Raw genomic sequence first — 13,458 nt, forward strand, 5'->3', positions numbered from 1 at the left:
TGGAACCGTCTTCTTTGGGATTCTGGCAGATACTGACGATCAGCTGAGACATCATCCATGAACTGAAGCAGCAAGGAAATGAAAGCGGGCAGTCCTCTCCAGAAGCAGAATTGTTCTTTAATCAGAACAGCTGGGCATCTAGTGTGTGGGACCTTGGGCTTTTATAGGAGAGCAAAGGGGTATCTTTGGGGAAGGCAGAGTCCATCTGCCCGGCCAGCTCCACTGCGGGCTGGAGGTGGTAGATGCCAGCAGTTTTGGTGTGCTTCCAAGTGTGTGATCAGTCAGGTCAACCCTCCTGCCCGGAACTTCAGTACACCTGAGGTTTGTAGGTAATTAACCCTTCACGGAGTGTCAGGAAAAGCAGGCTTGTGCTTTTAGGCTCTCAAATGGGGAAGGGTTATACTTTTCTGTTAGGAAGCAGATAGGCATGGCGCTGGGACACTAGCTAAGAGCTCTGCATCCTGATCTGCAGGCAGCTGGCGGAGAGAAACACCGGGCCTAGTGTGGACCCATGAAAGACTCCACAGCCGCACCCACTGGCGTACCTCTGCCAATAAAGCCACACCTTTGTAGCCTGGCAACTGAGTATTCAAATATATGACCTTAGGGGAATCCATTCATATTCAAACCACTAGAGACAGAGAGACAGAGAGACAGGGCATGGTTTGGGAACCCTCAAAGCTCACCCCCATGACACATGTCCTCCAACAAGCCACACTTCCTAATCCTTCCCAAACAGTTCCATTCCTTTTAACAACAAAACTAAGAACCGAGCAGGAACTCCAGATTTCCTTGGTGACATCAGCCAGTATCACCTGGGCTCTCATTATAGGCACCTGCACAGTCCCACAGTTCACACTCCTGAGGGTCCGGCCAGCAACCTGGACCCTGGTTTTCTGGTTTCTGCGGCTTCTCTCTAGAGAGAGGGCTGGGGAAGAAGGTGGCACTGTGTATACCCTAGGGCAAGTGAAGATGCTAGACTAGGACTTAGACATTGCAGACAGCACACCCAGTGCTCAGCAATTAGAATGGCCACCCCAGATTTGCTGGCCAAATATGCTCAGTTAGCCACACAATCATCCCTTACAACACCATGCTATTCTAAAGGTTCTGCTCCTCTCACGTAAACAGACATCTCATCTATCCGAGTTGGTCATCCGGCAGCTAACGTTCCACTAGGGAATTCTCCAGTTAGAACTTCTCAGCAGCTTGCAAGTTCACCTGGCATCCACCATGAGGTGCGTAATCTGTGGCATGATGGGAGAATGGCACTGTTGAAGGTTCCAGAAGGTCGTTGAGAGCTCCGGTCAGTGGCTAGTGCTGACAGGAGAGCATGTGTGAACTCAGCAATGGTGCTGGGAACTCGACAGTCTGAAGCCAGAGTTACACAGTGGCCAGTCTCAGAGCCCCCTTGCCAATGGGAATCAGCACAAAGGCTTGAACCAACTGACTGTGGAGCACCCTGGCGCGATCCTCGGTCACCTCCAAATTTCCAGTTTTTTTGTATTGTCCGGTGGGCATTAGATTTGCACCATCAGCATTCACCTCTTGGGGCTTGTTCATTAGCCTATGGGTTGGACTCGGTTTATTAGCATATCAAAGCTTGCCAGACCTTGAGGTTACCTCCTCTTGCAGGCACTGCATTATTCCAAGTCAGACAAAATGGTTTCACTTATGCTCCTAACAGACATATTCCATGGTAGGCAGACAGATAGGAAGGGGCCCATCACTAGGTAATAAAGGTGACGGACTTCCAAAATGACTGACTTCTTTCTTACCCTTTTGACCTGACACAAAAGCCTTCCCGCTTAAAACAAGGGCCGTGTGGGCTTTTTCTCCTGCCAGCAGACCTCCTGATGATGGACTGGCTCGACAAGTTAGAGGCTGCGTACAGACCATGTTTGTGGGGCCCAGGACAGTTTGGTTACACTGTTGCCACAACAGGCTTAATAAAAACCTGAGATTCAGTTTGCTGGCAGGCAGAGAAAAGCCATAAACTGACACCTCCCAGGGAGGGACAGCATCTGAAGGGACATTGCAACCATTAAATAAGATTACTAGATGTCCCCGAGCTCAACACACACCTTATCACCCTTTTGCCAAGATACCCCTAGACAAATGTCAGTCAATCGGGTCCTGAACCCTGGAAATCCCCTCACCTCCAACCTTCCCCACCCAGACCTGGCGTGCTCCAACCTCACCGCTATGTGGGATGGACAGTTGGTCCGATAAAGGCTCCTTGCTTTTGCATACAAGTGTGGACGCCATGGTGGGTCTTTGGGGACTCCACCATCTGGGCATAACAATGTAACAGCCATCCTTTTTTTCTCTTCAACTGATCGACCCTAAGGGAGGAAAACTCTTCAGGGATTTAAAGGCTCAGTCTCAAGAAGACTGGATTTTCAGCCTCCCAAGGCCCCTTCACTCTTGGAGGGTACTGTTCTCGTGTGCTTGCTGCGTGTGTGTTTCCCTAACCACAACACATGCCTTTCTACAATGGCCGAGTCTATCTGCTTCTGCTTGTAGGGGTCCAGATTTCTCTGTTGCTCCCTGTTGCATTCAAGATTTTTTTCCCTGCCTTTTAATTCTTTAACTGGAAAACAAAAACAAAACACAGACTCCTAGACCCTAGCAGTGGGATGTGGAAGGTAGTAATACGTTTGTATAAAGAAATATCTTTTTTTTTTTTCTTTTGGTTTTTCGAGACAGGGTTTCTCTGTGGCTTTGGAGCCTGTCCTGGAACTAGCTCTGTAGACCAGGCTGGTCTCGAACTCACAGAGATCTGCATGCCTCTGCCTCCCAAGTGCTGGGATAAAAGGCGTGCGCCACCACCGCCAGGCTTTGTAGATATTTCTTGACTCTCAGTGGACTGAACTTTGGGCAATCCTCACAGCAAAGTTAATAACACCCCTTGAGATATTTAAGACAATATAGTTAACCTGCTATCCTGCTGTGTCCTCGCTCAGCCTGCTTGAGTTTAACCCGCCTTTAGGGGAGTGCTGTAACCAACCTTATTTGCCTTGGATTTCCCATGCCATCATCTTTTACAATCCAAACCAATGCATAGCTTTAATCTTAAGTTATGTGCCCTTCAATGCTCTGTCCGAAAATAATGTATGTGTGCATGCATTTGTAGCAACAATTATTTACTGAAAACAGCCAGCAGGTTAGAAGAACCCTCAAAACCAATAGCCACAAAACACCTTGCAAACAGTCCACAGTCGTGGCTACAGGCTGAGAGCATCTATTTACAGCTTGTGTTTACTAATCCAGGTCACGTGGAAGCAGTGAAGTGACTTTCCCTTGTAAAACTGTTAAAGATTTCTGTAGAGAATCCCTCATTCCTGGCCCAGGTTAGTGACTCCCACCTTTAATCCCAGCACTGGGGAAGCAGAGGTAAATGGATCTTGGTGAGTTATAGGACAGCCAGGGCTGCACAGAGAGACCTTGTCTCAAAAACAAACAATAAATACAGTGAGGCCCTTGTGTTAGGGGACAGGCACAGTTTAAACACAAACACACACAGCAGACAGATTCCTGGCAGACCAGAAGCCAGACTGCACAGTTGGAAGGTACAGGGAGAGAAATGGAGAATTCAAACTTGGCTCAATCTTGGTCAAATTAATCCAAGAGGAAGCTGCTGTGTTTCCATTCCTTTATGAATTAATCCACTCGGTAGGGCAAATAGGGATCCAGAGCAGTACCCAGTGTAAATATAAATAAAAAGAAAGGTGAAGTGGGTACCTTTCCACAGGCCCTGCCAAGGTATGCCACTAAGCAAACACTGTGCAGCAGAGTTAGTGCAGTAGGTTTACTGGGGGAAGGGGAGAGTGAAAGGCTGTGTTGGAGTGGGGACGTGACAGAGGCAGGCAGGCAGGCAGGAATAGGGAGGAAAAGCAAGAGACAAGCGAGGCAAGCCAGGAAAAAACAGGCAAGAGAGGAACAAGAGGGGTAAGAGGAAAGAAGAGATAAAGAGAGACAAAAGAATGAGCGAGCTGTGCTGGGGGAGCACCTTTAGGGGGTGCACATGTCGCATAGCTGATGGGCGGAAAGCACCTGGTAGCAGGTGATGATGTAACTGCTTTGGCGGAAGAGGCAGGCTGCTGCTGCTGCGGAAACCAACACCCAGGGCCTACACGTGCAAGCTTGTTTGAGACACCCCAGTTCCTCCAGCAGCCAACATTGCTCCTACCTTCAAAGTCTGAAGCCCCTCCCAGCCCAGACGGTACTGGGTCTGTTGCTTGTCAGGTCCCCAAGAAACTCAGACACAGCCTCATGGCTCCTGGCAGCATTGCCCACCCTGCCCCCCACCCTAAAACTCTCCAGCCCAGGGGCTAGGTTTCCCTTCCCCCAGCTTCTCATTCCCATATAAATCTGCCATCTTGACCACGGGCGTTCTCTTGGTCTTCCGCTCTTGGCTCCTGGTCCCCTTTCTTGCGCCTCTCCCAGTGTCTCTCACTCCCCCGCCCCCACGTCCTCTCTGGGCCCATTTCCGTCTGGACTCTTCCAGATGCCTCTGGCTGTTTTCTCCCTCACATGGACAATAAAATCCTTCTCAACTATACCTTGAGGCGGTCATGTCCTCATGTTCTCTTGCTACTTAGATTGAGCCTCCATTGTCTAAGCAAGTACAGAGAGTAAGAAGTCCATGCCTCGGTGGCCACAAGGTGGCTGCACCTTCCCTCTGAGGGATCCAAAGGCCTGGACTGCTTGACCCTGGACTGGATCCATCTGTCTGGATCCTTTCCTAGCTTGCTCCCATTTCCAGCCGTGCCAGCTGTCTTCTAGGTGGGTAGAGTGCTATGTATGTGGCCCGCGATGGGAAGGTGTTCAACAGAGACTTCCATGTCTGTCCCACCATCCCCAAGTCCCTTTATGGAGACTTCAAAGTCACTGAGCTTTATTTGAAAGTAGAAACCCCCATTGCCCCAAAGAGGGGTGGAGGAAGGAAGAAGACTGACAACAAGGCCCAGGTTTCCCTGCCCCCTCCCCATCACCACTGCTGAAGGAATAGGGCCAAAGGCTCAGGAGAGTCACGGCAGCACTTCCAAGGCTGAGGCCAGCCTGTGCTATGCGATGAGACCCTGTCTCCAAGCAACCATTAATTTAAAATATATATATATATATATATAGGGAGAGAAGATCTGCAGGTGTACCACTTGTACTAAAGCTCTTCTTTTGGGTTTTCCAGTGAGCAGGAACCCTGAGGGCCACCACACAGCAAGGTATCCAGGGCCTCATGGCCTTGGCGGTAGGCTTCGTAGATCTGATCCTCTCCAAACTCTCCCAGGTACTGGAAACACGTCGTGGAGAGCCTAAGAGAGCAAGAGGTACCTTGAACCCTAACCTACCCACAGGGATGTTGGGGGGAAGCCAGGACTCCAGGGACCCCTTCCCCACCCTGTAATTACCTATTGGGCCAGGGACCCCCAGTAATCATCACGCTGATGCTAGGCTCTGTCCCCTTGCTGAGTCCTGGGCCCATGAGACGTTTCATCCCGTTCACTTCTTGAACTCCATAGCTGGCAGCAGTGGGAAGCAAGGGATAGAGGATCAATGGGGGCCTGGCCAAGGAGGGACTTGCTTCTATCCTAAGTACACTGAGTTTTTGCTGGGTTCAGACTGGGTTAAATTCAAGGCCCAAGATCTCACAGTGACTTTTCTGCTGCCATCTGCTCCCCAACTTGCCCCCAAGAGCTGCACTTTCTGGATTTCAGCCCAGTCAACCTCCTCCCTCAGGCCAGAGGCCAGAGCCTTCGTGGACCCTGCACGTGGTATCAACAGGAGGATGGAGGTCTGTACCCCCCAGCCCTTTCCCTTAAGAAAGTGGTAGGGGGCTGGAGAGATGGCTCAGAGGTTAAAAGCACTGACTGCTATTCCGGAGGTCCTGAGTTCGATTCCCAGCAAGTGGTAGGGCCTGGATTGGCAACTCACGACTGCCAGTTCTGAGAGCAGGTCCGGTCCAGGACATCTGTGTATACCGACTCGCTCAGCTCCTGCAGTCCACTGGAGTCTGGACCGTGAGATTTAGCTTCTGCTTTTGCCAGATGTTGCCCCATCTGGAATGAGGAGGTGCTGAGAGCTAGGACTGTGGGGCGGCTGTCAATTGTGGGAAGGAGGAAAGGACAGACACCCAAGTCTCTGGGGAGATTGAAGTGGCCAAGGTGCTTGCTGTTGAGCAGGAAGCACCTGTGAGGCAAGCTGCAGCACCCCTCCTACTCCCCACCCCACCACCTTTCACCACCCCTCCCCACCCCATCCCCACCCTGGCCCAGGCCCCAAAGCTGGGCTGGGCCACTTCAGGCAGGGGAGGAAATGCTGTGTGAAAAACCAGGCCACTCTTCGAGGGCATGCTTGCCTGGTAGCATGTGCTATTTTTAAACTACAAGAACAAAGAAAGCCAGTGATAAAGATAATAATAATAAACAAATAAAATAACCAGAGCCCAGTCTTTAATAACACATGTATTCATCCACCCTGCGTACATACAGAAACATGGTCACATAGGCAAGCTTGAGGGAGCAACAAGTATGATGGGTTCACATAGATACACATGTACCCAACATGCATGAAGTAAAGGCACTTCCGGGGCCTGGGGAGGGTGTTGAGACCAAGAAGACTACAGAGAAGGAATCTAAGAGGATGAATGTTTCCCTGGGGTGACAAGGTGCGGGCACCTTAGATTGGCCGCTCTTAGGTAACCAGGCAAGGGTGTAAACTGAGGCAGGGCAATTCAAGTGGAGGAGGCTGGTGATGTCATGGAGAGATGGCTGCTTGGGGCTGCGGGCTGGGGATTAAAGGCCAATGATGGAGTTTACAGTAGATGGAGTGGTCTGAGCCAGGACTTTTGGGGGACGGGCAGAACTTACTTGGTAGGCCACAGCCCGGCAGGCATCACAGCGCAGGTGAACAGGCATATAAGATGCGTACTTCTCCTCGTCATCCAGCACTGGAGCGGTAGCTGAGAGCGGAGGCCTGTCCCCAAGGCTTCCCAGGGTGGCCTTGCACCCGAACAGTAGCAGCAATGGCAGGGCCAGCCTCATGGCCTCTGAAGTTACTTCATGGAGCGTGCACTGCGGTTGGGGTGCAGCTGTGCATTCGAGTTATTTGTGGCTCAGGCCAATAGGGAATCGACACCTCGCTGTCCTCCTCCCTTCCCCCAGGGCCCTGGAGGTGACACGTACACAGTTCCCACAGGGGACCCTGGCTCCCACACACTGAGCTCCAGCTCACAGAGAGAGGTTCTAGGCTGACCCAGGAGTTGGGGGGGGGGGGTGGATCTCAATACTGTGACCTGATCAAGTGGCAGGGACTGTGCTGAACACCCTGGGGGTGAGGCAGTCGGTTACAGTCATCTTTATTCTACTGTGAGGATGTGAAAGCTCAGAGAGAAGAGACATATCCTCCTACCAGAGGAGCCATGATGAGAGTAGTCCCCAGTGCCTCTAGGTCACTCAGCCACCAGGAGGAATGTGGCCATGGTTGTGGTTGCCAGCCTAGGGTTCTCCTTGTGGTAAGGTTGGCAACCACAGTATGTGAGAGCATACATGATCTCTCTCTGACCGCAGAGTCCCCTTCACCCAGGCCAGAGCCAGGCATGGAAGGGCTTTGTGGGGGTTAAGAGGGAGCAAGCTAGCTGGGTGTGGACCTTTAGTCCCAGCTAGTTCCAGCACTCAGGAGGTAGAGGCAGGTAGATCTCTGTGAGTTCAAGGCCAGCCTGGTCTACAGAGTGAGTTCCAGGACAGCCAGGGCTGTTATACAGATAAACCTTGTCTGTCGGGGGGTGGGGGGGGGGAAGCAACAAGCTGACCAAAGTTTAGTGGTTAAGAACAAATGCGTCTGTTCCTGAGGACCTGGACTCAGCTCCCATCGCTCACATAGTGGTTCATAAACATCTGTAACTCCAGTTCCGGGGGGTTCAATGCCCTCTAGTCTTCATGGGCATGCATGTGGTATACATACATACATGCAGGTAAACACTCATAAAATAAAAATACAGAATTTTAAGTGTTTTTTACATGGCTATTTTGAGACAGCCCTGAGTTGTCCTGGAACTTGCTCTGTAAACCAGGCTGGTTTTTATTTATTTATTTATTTATTATGTATACAATAGTCTGTCTGTATGTCTGCAGCCCAGAAGAGGGCACCAGACCTCATTACAGATGATTGTGAGCCACCATGTGGTTGCCGGGAATTGAACTCAGGACCTTTGGAAGAGCAGGCAATGCTCTTAACCACTGAGCCATCTCTCCAGCCCCCCCAGGCTGGTTTTGAACTCAAAAAAATCTACCTGCTTCTGCCTCCCAAGTGCTAGAATTTAAGGTAGGTACCACCACTCCAGGGAAAAGTGGGTTGTTTTGTTTTGTTTTAAGGATGGCAGCAGGAAATAAGGATTATACACTAATTGTTATCACAGTCACCATGGCTTTCCATGGCCAGCCATTTATTGCAAACCAGGACAAGACGATGCACTCTGGGGGTGGCCTGGTCCCTCTATGCCATGGGGATCAGAATCTTTGGTAGAGATGTTCAGGCTATTCTGATTTAGTGTTTTAGCCAGTTTCCAGTCCAGGGCAAGGCTGGTAGGGGATCTGGGGGATCTTAGTTGCATAGGCCTGGAACCAGAAAGCTATCAATCGCCAGCCCTGACCCTGCTTCTAGTGGGAACTGTCCCTCTCCAAACACCCTCCAGCAAGGTCCAGTCACTTCAGGCTCAAATCTACAGAGATCACTTCCCATCCCACAGAGACATACATGCTCCATCTCTCAGTTTACCTCAGGGCAGGTGGAACACAGGTCTGGGGCTTCCCTGGGCTGTGAGCAGCCTGAAGGGCCAGTCCCTGTGTGGGCACTGTTGGGCACTGTTGCTTCTGCATGGACATCCTTCTTCTGCCCCTTGTCAGTTTTTTTTTTTTTTTTTTTTTTTTTTTTTTTTTATGGTCTTTTGAAACAGGGTTTCTCTGTGTGTAGCCCTGACTGCCCTGGAACTCAAACTCATTTTGTAGACTAGGCTGGCCTGGAGCTCACAGAGATTTATCTGCCTGCCTCTGCCTCCCAAGTTCTGAAGTTCTGGGCTAAAGGCATGCACCACCACACCTGGGTTTCTCTTGCTAGCTCTGCCCTCCCTTCTAGACACCAAGAGCATGCCCCTACGCTAAACCCCAGCCTTCCCCTTCTTGTCATCTTAGAGATTCACTTGCCTCCTGCCTGGGTGCGGATGGCTCAGAAGACAGACACTGGGGCCTGATGTGTTAGGAGTTAGGCTCCATGCTGTGAACTGTTAGCCGTCATCCCTCCATTGCCTTTCCATTTTGGTTAAACAACCACAACTCCCAAAACTAATTTATTTTTCTAGATTGTTCTGTCAGTCTTCAGGAATAGCTAGCCAAAAGAAGTATTTACTGATCACTTGACATTCTTTAGTTCACCCCTTGTACCTAGTCACCCCTAGCAATCAACAGAAAGCCCAAAGAAGAACAACGTCACTCCCCTTCCTCGTTTCCTAGCACCTTCTGCAGGCCTTTCTGCCAAGGAGTTGCTTGTCCCTTTGGCTGTCTTTACAGGGACCACAGCGATCCTGGGACTTGCAGTTCCAACCCGACCCTCCACGTCTCCTTATACAACATCCATCTTCCACCTCACATACTATCCCCACAGCTGCCATTCTCAGCCCTGAGCCGGCCGGGGCCTCATTGTGTTCTCCCAAAACCTTCCAGAGCAAGGCTCAAACCCAGATTTGATGGCTGTCCCCCATCCCCTCCATCTCTGCAGCACCCACTGTCCTGCCCACCCGCCTGGGGCCCGGTGTTAGGTAGAGACCAACAGTTCACCATCACCATAGGCAGCCCTGGCCCTGCTACTCCCACACCCTCCATTCTGGGAAACCCCAGCATCTCTTAGTGGTCTCACTTTGACATACTTGCTTGCCTGCATACACACATACACCACACCCTGGGAAGGTATGGGAAAGGGATACACATTTTTTTGTTGCGGGGGGGGGGGGAGGGCGGAGCATAGGCAGCCAGGCATTTGTTAATGATGATCCAGCGTTGTCAGCCCAGGGAGCAGATACATTCTCTTAAGATCACTTCTGGTCTGGGGACTGGCTGGAACTAGCCAAAGAGTTGAGGAGGAAAAATTAAGTGACTAGGAACCAGAACTCCCAAAGCCTTCTAGGGAACACAACTCCAAGGGGACCGCGACCTGAAGCTTCACAAAGGAAACACGGAACCCTTGCTGGATTGGATGGGACCGGAATTGGAGGGCGGGGCACAAAAGAGCATCGGTGGAGCCGGACTGGGGGTCCCGCTCAAGGGCATGTAGTACATCCCCTCCAGGGGCCCGGCTTCAGGGGTCCAGGGTAGCTGGAGACTGCCAAGGGCCTGGAGATTGGGGGACGGCGGCGTCAGTGACGAGCCAGGGACAGGCCCATAGGCGGGCGGGTAGAGGCCCGGCCCTAGGGCCAGCGGGGCATAGGCTTGTCGTGGCGGCCGGGAAAGAGAGGGCGAGGGCGGCAGCAACACTTCCACGTACTGCCCGCTCTCGGGGTCGAAGAGTAGCCGTAGCCTCGGCTGCCGTGGAGCCTCCACAAAGTAATAGCGACCGCTCTCCGGGTCTACGAGGACCTTTCCTGGTGGCGCGGCTCCTGGAAGCCTCCGCGCCCCCTGGGTGGATGCAGGAGGGAGTCGATCCGTGGGAGGCGCAGAGGCAGCTCGCGGGAGGGGTGCAGCGGTCCTGGTCGCTGTCGCCTGAGGCTCCCGCGGGAGGGGCGCCTGAACCACCTTTGCAGGAGCCACAAGTGGTGTCTCCAATTCGGGTGCTGTCCCAAGGCTCGAGTTGGGACATGCCTGCGGGGAGCTGGGGTGAGGAGGTTGGGTCCCTGCTGATCCTAAAGGGGACCACTCGGTTGAGGTGTGAGCGCCTCCTAAGGGACTGGTTCGACCCTCGTGTTCTGGGACCAGGCGCTGGGCCTCAGCATCCAGGTTTTCTACCCCAGGACCGCATCCTTGGACAGCTGGGGTTTTCTCCCGCCGGCGGCTCAAGACTAGAGCGCCAGGCAAGCGGATCTCACTGCGCGCGAAAGGCTTCGCGGTGTTGTTCTCTGCCCTCCGCCTCGGGACCTGGTTGGAGTGGGAGACATCCTTAGGGGTCGCATGGAGTGAAGGCTCTGGTGACTCGTAGGGATGAGGTACTACCGGCAGAAAGTCCTTGAGAAAAATGGAAGTGTAATGAGCCGGGGCCGGCGACTCCAGCGCGGGGAGCTCCTGAGCTTTTGATGCATCGCCGTCCCCGCGGGTGTCAGCAGAAGGCGCGGGAAGCCCGGAACTTGGGGTTCCCGCGGGAAAGCTTGGCGCATAAGTGGTCTTAACCATCTTGCGCACGTCTCGCGGCCGCGGAATAGTCACGCGCGACCGTCCATAAGCTGCTTCTCCCGAGGCCAAGGCTTCTGGGCACACATCGTCGTCTAGGATGCTTGTGAGATGACTTCCGGGAGGTTCCGGTGTATCGACAACTGGAGACGGCTGCCTGCCTTTGAAGGCATTATCCGCATTTTCCAGGGTGAGCAGACACTGCGCCTCTGTGAGTTCTGGAGTCCCGGGGGCTGGTGGTGTAGGCGGCTCCAACTCCTGAGTTAGGCCATTCATAGCTTCCTGACGCAATACCGTCGATGAGCCCTGCACAATAGGACCCCATGTCTCTCGGGGCGATGGGCTACTTGTTTCAATAGGATGATCAGGTAACTCCTGTGGGAGCAGGGCTGGCGAGGACCGGCCCCTACTCAGCCCTACAGCATCTCCACCTGTCGAATGTGGAGCCTTCCACAGAGAAGGAGTTTCGGGACCTGGGTTCCCAACTCTAGCGACACCTTGAGTCCACTGGGAAAGAGGTGGAGGGGAAGGGCTCCTTCTGCTGTAGTCCTCTACGGCCTCATTCCGATTTTCCCACTCAGAAGATGCTTCAGGGAAGGACGGACTGCCCATTCTCCAGACAGTCCTATGAGGTCGTGAGAGGTTCTGGGGGGACGGGCACCGAGGACCCCGCACGGCCCCGTTTGGAGTCTGCTGCGGAGGAGATGGGCTCCTTGGTCTCACAACCCTACTGGGAACCACTCGGGAGCTTCTAGAATGGAAGGGAGGACTTCGTGTTCTCGGTACGATTCGATCGGGAGTCTCACGAGGGAACTGAGTCTTGGATTCCCGTTCGTGAGCCTGTTGGATTATTTCCTCTGACTGCAGAAAGATGCTGGAACTAACAGGTCCCAGCGGCTCGGTCCCAGGCGCCGGCTTGTCCCGCCGAATTGCTCGCTCTCGGAGACTGGGCCAAGGCCGCGGGGCTTTGGTGTGGACAGAACTATCTTGTGCGCGGGGTGGCCGAGCCTTGACCTCTTCCGGGACCACACGGGTGCTGCGTGTTGTTTCCCGAGGATTCGTCGTGGGTTCTGGTTTCCCCGTGGATCTAAAAGTGGCATTGCTGGGGGCCGGGACCTCAGAGCCCAATTTTCTGGCCAGCGCCGTCTGTACGATGCCCGCGGCGGCCTGCAAGCGGCTCAGAGACTCGTCCAGGGAGCCAGTGCGCAGGAGCAGTCGGGGACGAGGCGCGCGACTGCCCTGCGAGGGACTCCGAGGCCGCGGACGCAGCTCGATCTGACGCTTCGGCACCGTGCGGGGTCTAACCGGCGCGGTGCGCTCCTCTAGGGCCACCTCCACACACTCGTACTGGCCTGAGACGGCCGGACTCGGCCCGCGGGGCGGCAGCTCCAGGTAGGTGGCCCAGCGAGAGCCCCCGTCGGGGGCCTGCGGCTGCGGCGACACTGACACAGGAGACGGTGACCCGGGCAGCAACGGACTGCTGATGGCAGGCGCCATGAGCTGTTGTTCCTCCCGATCCTCCGCGTCGGAGCGGCTGAACAGAGCCCTGGCGCCGAAGATGACTTCCATCTCCCCCGACGGCAGCATGCGCAGCTGGGGCCGGGGCGGCAGCGGGCCGGAGCCCGGGCCTCGCGGGAAATCCGAGCCGGAGCTGTGCTGCTGGCGGCTATTCTGGGCGCTGACGGACAGCACAGGCTGCGCGCCCGCCCCCCGCCCAGGGGCCACCCAGAGCCAAGTCCCCCGGCCTTCTGTGTCCGGCCCAACGTCCGGGGGCTCCGGAGAACCCGGAGCTGTGTGGTAGGAGCCGGACGAACCGGATGAATCCTGACGCCGGGCAGGGGCAGGCAGCTGCCTTGAGAGCCCTGGAAGGGCTGGCGGGGCGAGCGCAGTCAGCATGGTGGGCAGGACACTTAGCACTACCTCCCGGGCAATGCCTCTGCTGGTGGCGCCTGCACTGTCTCCGCCCCGCCGGGATGCCATGGGGTCAAAGCGTCTTAAAGCGCCAGTGTCTACGCTGAAGCTAGCGGAGTTGTCAGCAGAGACCCAAGTCCTGGGCACTATCCGGTGCAAACCCCCTTGCCCGAACTTT

General features: G+C 54.1%; 2 protein-coding genes across 2 annotated transcripts; both read right to left on the bottom strand.

The window, feature by feature from the left end:
• Positions 1 to 4,878: 4,878 nt before the first annotated feature.
• On the bottom strand, positions 4,879 to 8,094 carry LOC121443034 (marginal zone B- and B1-cell-specific protein-like). Its single transcript, XM_041644722.1, has 4 exons — positions 6,870 to 8,094; positions 5,935 to 6,059; positions 5,412 to 5,522; positions 4,879 to 5,315 (listed from the first exon to the last, which is right to left on the bottom strand). The coding sequence occupies exons 1-4, from the start codon at positions 7,041 to 7,043 to the stop codon at positions 5,165 to 5,167; spliced, it is 561 nt and encodes a 186-aa protein (XP_041500656.1). The 5' UTR covers positions 7,044 to 8,094; the 3' UTR covers positions 4,879 to 5,164.
• An 880-nt stretch (positions 8,095 to 8,974) lies between these two features.
• On the bottom strand, positions 8,975 to 13,265 carry LOC121443020 (proline-rich basic protein 1-like). Its single transcript, XM_041644702.1, has one exon. The coding sequence runs from the start codon at positions 13,263 to 13,265 to the stop codon at positions 10,212 to 10,214; it is 3,054 nt and encodes a 1,017-aa protein (XP_041500636.1). The 3' UTR covers positions 8,975 to 10,211.
• Positions 13,266 to 13,458: the final 193 nt, after the last annotated feature.

This window comes from Microtus oregoni, unplaced genomic scaffold, assembly GCF_018167655.1.
Source record: "Microtus oregoni isolate MIOR12 unplaced genomic scaffold, Mior012 000098F_ref0000018, whole genome shotgun sequence".
In the NCBI taxonomy this organism is placed as follows: Eukaryota; Metazoa; Chordata; class Mammalia; order Rodentia; family Cricetidae; genus Microtus; species Microtus oregoni.